This window comes from Nipponia nippon, unplaced genomic scaffold, assembly GCF_047370975.1.
Source record: "Nipponia nippon isolate SJK-2023a ecotype South Korea unplaced genomic scaffold, ASM4737097v1 scaffold_3, whole genome shotgun sequence".
NCBI classification, from domain to species: Eukaryota; Metazoa; Chordata; class Aves; order Pelecaniformes; family Threskiornithidae; genus Nipponia; species Nipponia nippon.
In genome coordinates, this window is record NW_028262347.1 from 55,643,528 (window position 1) to 55,652,797 (window position 9,270).

Genomic DNA, 9,270 nt, shown 5'->3' on the forward strand with positions numbered 1-9,270 from the left:
AAGCGAAAAGCTTCCCTTCCCACCACCCAAGAAGTCTGATTACCTCAAGTGTGATGGGTGCCTGGGTGGGAGCTTGAGCTGGTTTCGGTAAACCCCCCAGTACCACCAGTAACCGTGCACCGTAACCAGCTACTGCTCCTGCGCATCGCACGTGCCTTTTCCATGCTACAAATAAGAGGACGCATCTGCTTTCTCTGTGTTTATTGCATTACACTGAAGCAAAATGGCATGTAGTTATTTGCAGTTATTAGCTGATGATTTCACCACGTCTAAGGAATACAAGGAAAAGCAATTAAATAGTTCGGGACTCAGTTACCACTGAAGGGAGGCTCAGACCATGCGACAGGACAGGATGAGGGCAGCGCCGTAGAAATCCCACACTGAGCTGAGCCCGCCATGCCGCCCACTCAGCGGGGCAGCAACCTCCCTCAGCTGGATGCATTTTGAGTAGCACAGGAGCTAGTGAGCTCAGTACTATTGCCCTCTCCTGGGTACGTGGCCAGAACAATTTGCTGGGAGTAGCACTGTGAAATCCACGTGCTAGAGGTGTTCGTCCCTGCCCAGAGGGACCCAGTGGTGACCACATTCAGTGCTGCCATCCCTTGCACTCAAAGTTGCTCCGACAAACCTCTTCCCAGGTTGGGGAGCTCGACTTGCTCATGCAGGATGGGACTTTCCCTGGGTCTTTCCCATACACCACTTTCCCCATTATTTTAGTTCAAACACAAACCACCCGTGCCTCTTCAATAATGACCTCTACAAAGTCCCTGCAGATGCTTCAAAATGGTCTGCTGCTCGTCATTCATGAGAATGGAGAGGTGGTAGCTGAGATAAAGAGCTGCTGGTGCCTTGGTGCTGCTGGAAGGAGCAAGTCTTTCTCTCAGGAATAGCAAGCTTGAAGTCATAGTCTTAAAATGTAGTCTTCAAGGACGGTGGTTAGAGGAACCCACCTGGAGCACTGAAGCTGCAAAGCATATCACGATTTGTTGGTTGGCTTTGATGTATCTGCAGGTTTTATTTAACTGTAGAAACTCAGTTTGCTAAGGAAATTATTGACATTGATATCTACATTATATAAGCCTTTTTCTTGCTTTTAAAATTTTTTTTTCATTCTTCCATCTGTGACTGGAGGCCCAAAAGCAGCAAATCAGTGCTGGCAAAACGTTTGAAGAGCCTGGAGGTTGCACATCCTCACCAACCTGCCTCTTTGTAGACGTTGTTCAGGTGAGTGCAGATTTCATTGGTCACCTTCTCAAAGGAAGCTTTGCAGTCTCCTCCAAATTTCTCCTCCATCAGTTGCAAGATAATGTCACAGATAATCTAAACAAGGAGAAGGGAAGAAACAACCGGTGTGAATTTTCCTCCACATTAGAAGCGTAAGAACAAAATATATATTTTTATTTGGGATTCTTGGAGCGTGGAAAGGGGGTGCAAAAACAATTCAGTAGCATATAGCATGCAGAACCAGAAATAGGTTGTGGAAAATTAGGTGCATTATAGAATTCAACAAAAAATGCAGTCACCGTTGTTGTTGGGTTTTTTTTAACTATCCTGTATCTAGTTAATGTTGACTGCATCCATATACACAGTCACTTAAAGACTTCTGTACAGGACCAATTCACTTGGTCCATCTACTGCAATCCTTCTCCTGGCAGTGGACTGTCCCAAATGTTTAGAGGCCACGAGAAGCCCCATGTTTGACACCTATGGAATACATGGTTTGAGAGGGGTAAGTTTCTTCCTAATCTTTCCTGCTCGTTAGCTACCTAGCACCCTGTAGCAATGAGGGTTTGTAAGTATTTACAGACGCTAGGTAGCTGGTACACTTTGAAGCATCAACTCCTTTTCTGTGCAGCATTTATTATTTTGTGTCCATCTTTACCCTGAAAAAGTCTTTTCAGGATCTCTCCAGGCAGAAATCCTCACTTATTCTCCCACTTATTGAAAATTGGGCCCACTGCTTTGGAAACCACCTTCCTGGTGCCTGAGGGACCTTTGCCAGAAGGTGCCTCCTTTTGCATTTTGTGCTGTGTAAGGCAGACAAAATAGATACAAATGAACTCTGCTAGTGACCTTAGGGGGACTTGGGTGATTCACCTGATCCTGTATTTATTATCTGTGTTTATTTAGTGATGGCAATGCTGTTGCCATTGTTGCTCAATAACAGCTGCTTTAGTTGTCTTAGAAAAGCTTAGTTCCTGTTACTAGAGAAAAATAGACATCAAGGACTGAAGTCCAGTGTTAAGTGCTTTTCTGTGCCTTGTTATTAAATGACAAGCATGGGAATGCTGTTGCACTGAGAAAGCCCACTACAACTCGTGGGCAGCTCTGCAGCTCCCACCTGAGCAGACCTGCCTGCATCACATCTGCTGCACAGCCGCCTTCTCAGCAGACTCCAGACCTCTCACTCCTGCTATCTTCCACCATCAACCATCTCACCTTCCACCATCTCCACTCTCTGAAGCATATATATATTTATATATACAAAGTCTGTTTTCCTCAGTTCTACCCCTCCAAGGGGAAGACATCTTCCCATCACAATTACAGCCCCTGGGAAGGTGGCTGCTGTCTCACCCTAAAGTTTTTGGGGTCGATTTTCAGCTGGGTGGCGTGTTTCTTGCCAAGTGGGTTCACTATCCCAAGAAAAGCTTCGGAGTTGTCCAGGTGTTGCACCATGTCATTGATGGCGGTGAAAACCCTCTTGCCGTGGCCCCTGATCTGATCCGACTGTTTCATCTCTTCGGCGGAGTCCATGCCTTTGAAGTGTGTGAAGTAGGACTTGGTGTCTGGGTGCTCGGTAAACATCCTGTTGAGAAATGAGAGATGTCCTAATTTGTGGACCGAGGCATTGCTGCAGATATGGCTTCGTGTTCCAGGCCTTGTTTTATGCACTTATTGCCCTTTTTCCTTCTCTTTATTAGAACAGACACCTCTTTCCCCTGCATTTCTTGGTTCTCCTTTGCCTTTCCCATCTATGCACAGCCCCTGTGCCCACAGCAGCCTGTCCCCTTCCTCGCCTCTCCCCAGGGCACTTTTATTTGCTCACTCCACCTTCAAACCTACCTATCCTGAATTTATTCCGCTGCTTCTAAAGGAAACATTTCCTCAGTGTTGACTCAGTGTTAGGTGGAGATAAAATCCACAGAGAAGTGGGAACACGTTCACACAGGGTGAGTGTGACAGTGTGATATTCCCAAGGATGTTCTGGACAGCAGATATGTCCTCTGTAGTCTTAGTGGATGTTCTCATGGAGAAATGCTACTATTGGTTTTCCTAATTAACCCCTTCCAGGAGTCCATCCCAAAGCTTTCTTACTGCCTGTGATGGATTGTTGTTTGAGTACTGGGTACTGCTCATTTCGTTTATTCAAAAGTAACACAATTCAATGCCACTCATAAAGGAATTGCCTTTTATAATACATCAATTACAATAATCTTGGTCAAGCTCTTAAAAAAGCAGATTACTCTATTGGGTAAACCAGTTATCCACCTGAAATAGCAATAACAAATTCCAGATTGCATTTCACAGAGTCACAGAACAGACGAGGTTGAAGGGACCTCTGGAAGTCATCTGGTCCAAACCCCCTGCTCAAGCACGGTCACCTACAGCCAGTTACCCAGGACCATGTCCAGACAGTTTTTGACTGTTTCCAAGGATGAAGACTCTGCAGCCTCTCTGGGCAACCTCTGCCAGTGTTTGGTCACCCTCACAGTAAAAAAGTGTTTCCTGATGTTCAGAGGGAATCCTCTGTCTTTCAGTTTGGGCCCATTGCCTCTGGTCCTGTCACTGGGCACCACTGAAAAGAGCCCGGCTCTGTCTTCTTTGCACCCTCCCTTCAGGTTTTTATATACATTGATGAGATCCCCTTGAGCCTTCTCTTCTGCAAGCTGCACAGTCCTAGCACTCTCAGCCTTTCCTCATAGGAGAGATGCTCCAGTCCCTTCATCACCTTCATGGCCCTTCATTGGCATCTTTCCAGTATGTCCATGTCTGTCTTGTACTGGGGAGCCCAGAAGTGCTCTAAAGGCAGGGCTGGGTCTGTAGGACACTAAGGCAAAACCTTCTAGAGTAAATTACCCTGGAGAGCCAAGCCACTGGATGCTACTAACATTTTATAGCTGCATTTCTGACCCTAATTCTCCTCAGTTTGTGTAGACTGCAGAAGGAAAGAGCTGTTCATAACATATGTTGAGGCTGGTCCAAGAACAAGATGTGATATACAAGAAAGCCAGAGGGAGTGGTAAAGGTACGATAACCAGAAATAGTAGCTGGACTGATCAGTGTGTATGGAGGTGATGTAAGCCCCAGCTGAGACAGGGATATGTGAAAGGTGAATAGAAGAAACTTGTGTCTTACGGAAGAAGAGAGGAAAACAGAGCGAAAACTAAGAGAGGAAAGCCCACAGGAAGGATACAATACAATGAAACAGATGGGCTGGGGACTGGAAAGGAAAATCAGAAGAAAAATATTGAGGAGATGCAAGTTAAAAAAAATAATTAAAGGAGTTCGGAGGTAAAGGGGAAGAGGAAAATAGGCCCATGTTTTGTTCCCATTCTCTTTTATACCATACTTTCTTTTCTTTACTTGAATACATCACTCTTCTACTGGGGAGAGGGGTGGAGTGGAGAAATTGTTCTCGTCTCTTCCTCCTTTTCCACCCCACGTCACCATTTTACTTTTCTTTGTGTGGATCTCTCCTCTTGCCTGTTTCCTCCCTGAGGTGTGATAAACCACAGCAAACCAAAACGTTCCCAGGAAGGTGTGCATGAAAACTCATCAAGATGTGCTCCTAGGTCGTAACTCCATCCTTCTTGCCGTTCCTCCTTCAACCCTCTGGGATAGCAGCGGGATGGCCTCTTTCCTTACCTGACCAGCACAGTTGTCCCGTTGTCCTCAGCATCCACATATATCTTCTCCCAGGCACCACGGGCACTTTGCACCTCTGCTTCAGAGAACGACATGGTGGAGGAGACAGCTGCAACGAAGGACGCAGCAGGAACGAGAAGGACGGGGAGGTCCTGGTGGGGCCGTTTCTGCTCCAGTTCTCTCCTCGGGGCTCTCTAAATACTGCCCCAGGGATTTAAGAGATCTTGAATGGACTCTTTGTCTCCATTTCCCTCGGTCACATTTCTGCAGGCTTTAGAGCTGCCTAATCACTTTTAATCAGGAAAGAAACCAACCACATGAGGAGGGAGGACTAGCACTCTCTCTGTGGTGCCAGGTGCCAGAGCAAAGATTTCACTGTCTGAGGAGAAAAGAGAAAAAAGAGGGGTTTCAGTGGTGAAGAAAAAGATCGGCTCTCCTCCCCCCTCACCCCTGCCTAGGCCAGTGCTTGGCTTCTCTTTCCCAGGGGTGATTCTTGCCCGAGCACTAATTTTCCTCATTTGTTCCTGAGTGCTGCTGTGCTGCGGGCACCGTGGTGCCCTGCCGTCCCCTCTTCCCAGCACTTCTTGCTCTTTCAGTCCAAAGATCTCACTTCCAGCTCTGGCAACTCTCCCCAGTCCTGCTTTCATGCCACGGTCACTGCTTTCCCCACAGTCCTCTGGTTTAGCAGGGGCTCACCCCACGCTGCTCCCAGCCTTGGTACCGGGCAGGTGCGAGGCATCACCAGCCCAGAATGACACTGTTGTGGGGATGGTGATGGCAGCCTGGGCACAGTATCCCTGGCCACAGTGCCCTGGCAAGCCACGTCGTTTTAATGCAGGAGATAAATGGGTGCAGGACACCCAAGCTGGAAGCACAGGCATTTTGCTACCCTTATCCTCCTGGCTTGCAGTCGGGATCTCTGTCCTTTCCCTAAGCCCTACCTGCCTGGGAGGGAGAAAGAGATAAGGGGCAGGAGAAAGGCCAGTGCGGAGCTGGAGATGGCATGTATGGGCCCGTTATTGTCATGGTCACTTGGAACTGAAGGCAAAAAAAATCTTGGATTATCCACGCGGTGCCTGGGCTTAACCTCTGGCAGGAATGTTCTGGTTAAGTCCAGGGCACGCACATGAAATAAGGGCTAAGGGGCTTGAGGAACTGCTGCTGCTGCTGGATGCTGAGCACAGACAAAACCTTGTATTGTGTGGGATGGTTTAGAGGAGGGAAGGAACAGGCACGAGGGAGAAATGTGCGGCATGGAGAGCAAAACCAGCCCAATATCCCGGGGCAGAAGGAAAGTGGTGGTTGCAACCTCACAGAGATTGATCAGTCTTGGTGCAGTTATGTCCCACCGCTGCCAAGGGATGCCTCAAATATTTCACTGAAACCACCCCCCCTTCCCTCCCTCTCCCTTTTCACCACAGCAAACAAAGAGTGGTCTGATAGAAAGCTGCACAGCCTTCTGCTTTCTTATCCCAAAATCCTCACAAAAATGTCCCAGATTTCAGGAGAGCCCCAAGGGGGTCACACACGCTGTGCTGCTGGGACCGCTGCCTCTTTGAAGGCAAACACAAACCAGGGAAATGCCGGTCGGCCAAGCCCAGCTGCCAGCACAGGGACGCAGAGGAAGGAGCGAGGACGGCACCACAGGAGTTGGTGGTTCCCAGGCCTTGCGAGCCAAAACTGCCTGGGAGGAGCTCAGTGGGGAAAGCACCAGGTTTTCAGCTGAGAGCAGAATGCCCATCAGGTGCTTGTCATGGGTGGCCTGGGAGGGAGCAAGCTCCTGAAGAAAGAGCAGCACCGACTTTAGCCAAAGGGAAAGGGGCGCGGGCAGGTCGGGAGCATGGAAGTAGAGCTGGTTTTTCTTTGGGATGTGAATGTGGACGATTACTCACTTGCAACTTTTCCTCCTCTCTGTAGGTGTCATGTTCTCCTTGCAGATCCTGGTGCACCCTGACTTGCTGTGGACGCTTCTCGGTGGGAGAAGCTGGAGCATGGTGGTGAGCCAGGCTCTCTGGCCTGAACTGTGGTAGCAGTGCACATTGCTCAAGGATAAGTCTTCCCTCTTAGCTTTCTTAGTCTTTTCCTCTTCATGTCCCTTTTTGCCGTTCATTTCCCTCCCCTTTGGCTTTTGTTTGCAGCAGTTCGCAAGCAAACCTCAGCTTCCCTAAGGGACTTCTCTGCTCTCCCCAACCTTGCCTGGGACACTGCAGTATGGAGGTGCTCATTCACTCGATATATTGTCAGACATCCCGTCATGGGCCAAAAAAATACCCAGTTTTGTGTTCGGAAATTTCAATCAAATTAATTTATTGCCAAGTAACAAACCAACAAACACTTAGACACCTCTCTCCCCCCCCCCATCCTGGTCCCCCACCCCCGTGCCACAGGTTACACCCAGGCCCTTCAGTGAGACCGTGGGTGGTGCAGGAGCTGGGGGTTGGTGCGTGGGCGACCCTTTGCTCTTGCTGCTCCTTGTGTCCTATTCAACCGCTCCAGCATGGGCTCTTCCACCAGTCACTGTCCCTTTGGGTCCTGTACCTGCCCTGGCCTTGTCTCTTCTTTTTCAGCATTCACTGCCCTTTCTTAAACATGTTTCCACAGAGGCACCGTAAACTCATCTGGTTGGTCCAGTTTTGGGATGCAGCGGGTCAATTTTGCCTGGTGCCAAGCCAGCTGTGAGCAGCACTGGGCAGTCCCCGACCTCCTCCTGCACAGACAAAACAATGACGCCCTCTAGCATGTCACCGTGCTCTTTGTGACACGCTTTTCTATTCTTTCCTTTCACCTTCAGGTGTTACTTTCACTGTTTTGGAAAATTATCTTCTATTTTCCCCCTGCACGATTTGCCAAGTCCTTGTAAGATGAACACAGTAATACCTCATAAAATTTTGACATCTCTGATAGGGTTATATGCATCTGTACTACACCTCAGGGGTCTCTAGAGATTGAAACAAAAAAGCTCCAAAAGCCTGGTTTTTTGGGCCTCAAAATAGTATTGCTGTGAAAAATTTGTGGTTTAGTCATAAAGTCGTCACATTGTTGCCAACACTCACCCCCCACACCCCAGGGGAAGAGGATGCGTGCTTGGTTTCTTTCTTTTTCCTCTCCCATGGTTTGTTTTGTTTAATATCCTGAAGGAAGTGAATGCTCTTAAGTGTAATTTCTGCTGAATAGGGAGAACTATTTTCTAACGGGGCGCTGGGCAGCACTGCAGAGACAGCCTTGCCCACGGACGGGATGCTCCTCAGCAGGCAGGGTCAGGCCAAGGGGCAGCGAGCGCTGGGAAATCCCAAGCAGGGACCACAGCACCGGTTTTCCAGGCTGCGCACAGTGGCCAAGCTTTTCCTGGCTCTGTCCCCAGCCAGGGAAGCAGAGGACGTGTCTACCGCTGCGACGCAGGGAAATGGGCAGCGGGGCTGAGAAGTGGATTTGTTTCCTTTCGACTTCCAAGAAACCACGTGGTCTAGGCAGAAAGCAGGCAGCAAGCTCCGGCGACAGAAACGGATGACATCTTCGACCCACCCAGCCATTTAGGATCCGGCAGCAGAGCTCGTTGATGCCCCAGTCACGGGCACTGCAAAGCTGCCCGTGTTTGCTTTGCCTTGAAAGTTTGTGATGAGTTATTTAAGTTTCATGTTTAATATAAATAAACAACCCTATTTATTATGCAACAGCGGTTAATCCGCAGCTCAGCAGACACGCCTGTTGTAGAGGATGGCTGGAAAGGGCTCGGCAGCTGTAACTCTTGCTTTCCCAGCACCCCCCATACTGTCAGACGGAGGTTAGAGCCCCCCCATTAGCAGGTATTGCCAGGTTTCTCGGATGCTTAGCTTGAGATGCTGACACTCAGTGCTGCTTTTACAGAGATGACAAACAACTGTATCTGCTCCGTGCTCAGTATCTGAGGTTATCAACATCACTAGCTCATCAAAACAAGCAAAAGAAGATATGCAAGGGTAGCAAACAAGCAGGAAGATATGCCAGGGGAGGTTTAGGTTGAACATTTGGAAAAGGTTCTTCACCCAAAGGATAGTGGAGCACTGGAAAAGGCTCCCCCGGGAGGTAGTCATGGTGCCAAGCCTGACAACATTCAAGAAGCAACTGGACAACGCCCTCAGCCATATGGTGTGATTTTTGGGGTTGTCCTATGCAGGGATAGGAGTTGGACTTGATGATCCTTGTGGGTCCCTTCCAACTCAGGACATTCTATGATTCTATGACAATTAGGAGCTGCAATCACAACTGTTGGTGTCAGCGCCAAAGCCCACATAGCACACGGGTGGGAAAGACCTGGGGCAGACGCATGCAGCTTTCCCAGCTGCACTTTGCTCTCCCATTCAGAGAGCGGTAGTGGGCTGGGGAGGAGCTGTGTTGCACTTTGCTTGGGTGAAAGTACGAAGGCCA

At 48.9% G+C, this 9,270-nt stretch overlaps 1 protein-coding gene across 1 annotated transcript; it reads right to left on the minus strand.

Annotated features, from left to right (window-relative positions):
• Positions 1 to 1,151: 1,151 nt before the first annotated feature.
• LOC104021660 (cytoglobin-1) lies at positions 1,152 to 4,961 on the minus strand. The gene is made up of 3 exons (XM_009475258.2): positions 4,867 to 4,961; positions 2,575 to 2,806; positions 1,152 to 1,320 (listed from the first exon to the last, which is right to left on the minus strand). Exons 1-3 carry the CDS (start codon positions 4,959 to 4,961, stop codon positions 1,192 to 1,194), a joined length of 456 nt encoding a protein of 151 aa, XP_009473533.1. The 3' UTR covers positions 1,152 to 1,191.
• Positions 4,962 to 9,270: the final 4,309 nt, after the last annotated feature.

Coding starts and splice junctions, on each gene's coding strand:
- LOC104021660 (XM_009475258.2), bottom strand. CDS start 4,961: ATGTCGTTCTCTGAAGCAGAGGTGCAAAGTGCCCGTGGTGCCTGGGAG. Junction 2,807..4,866: donor GGGACAACTGTGCTGGTCAG/GTAAGGAAAGAG, acceptor ATTTCTCAACAG/GATGTTTACCGAGCACCCAG. Junction 1,321..2,574: donor TCGACCCCAAAAACTTTAGG/GTGAGACAGCAG, acceptor CTCCTTGTTTAG/ATTATCTGTGACATTATCTT.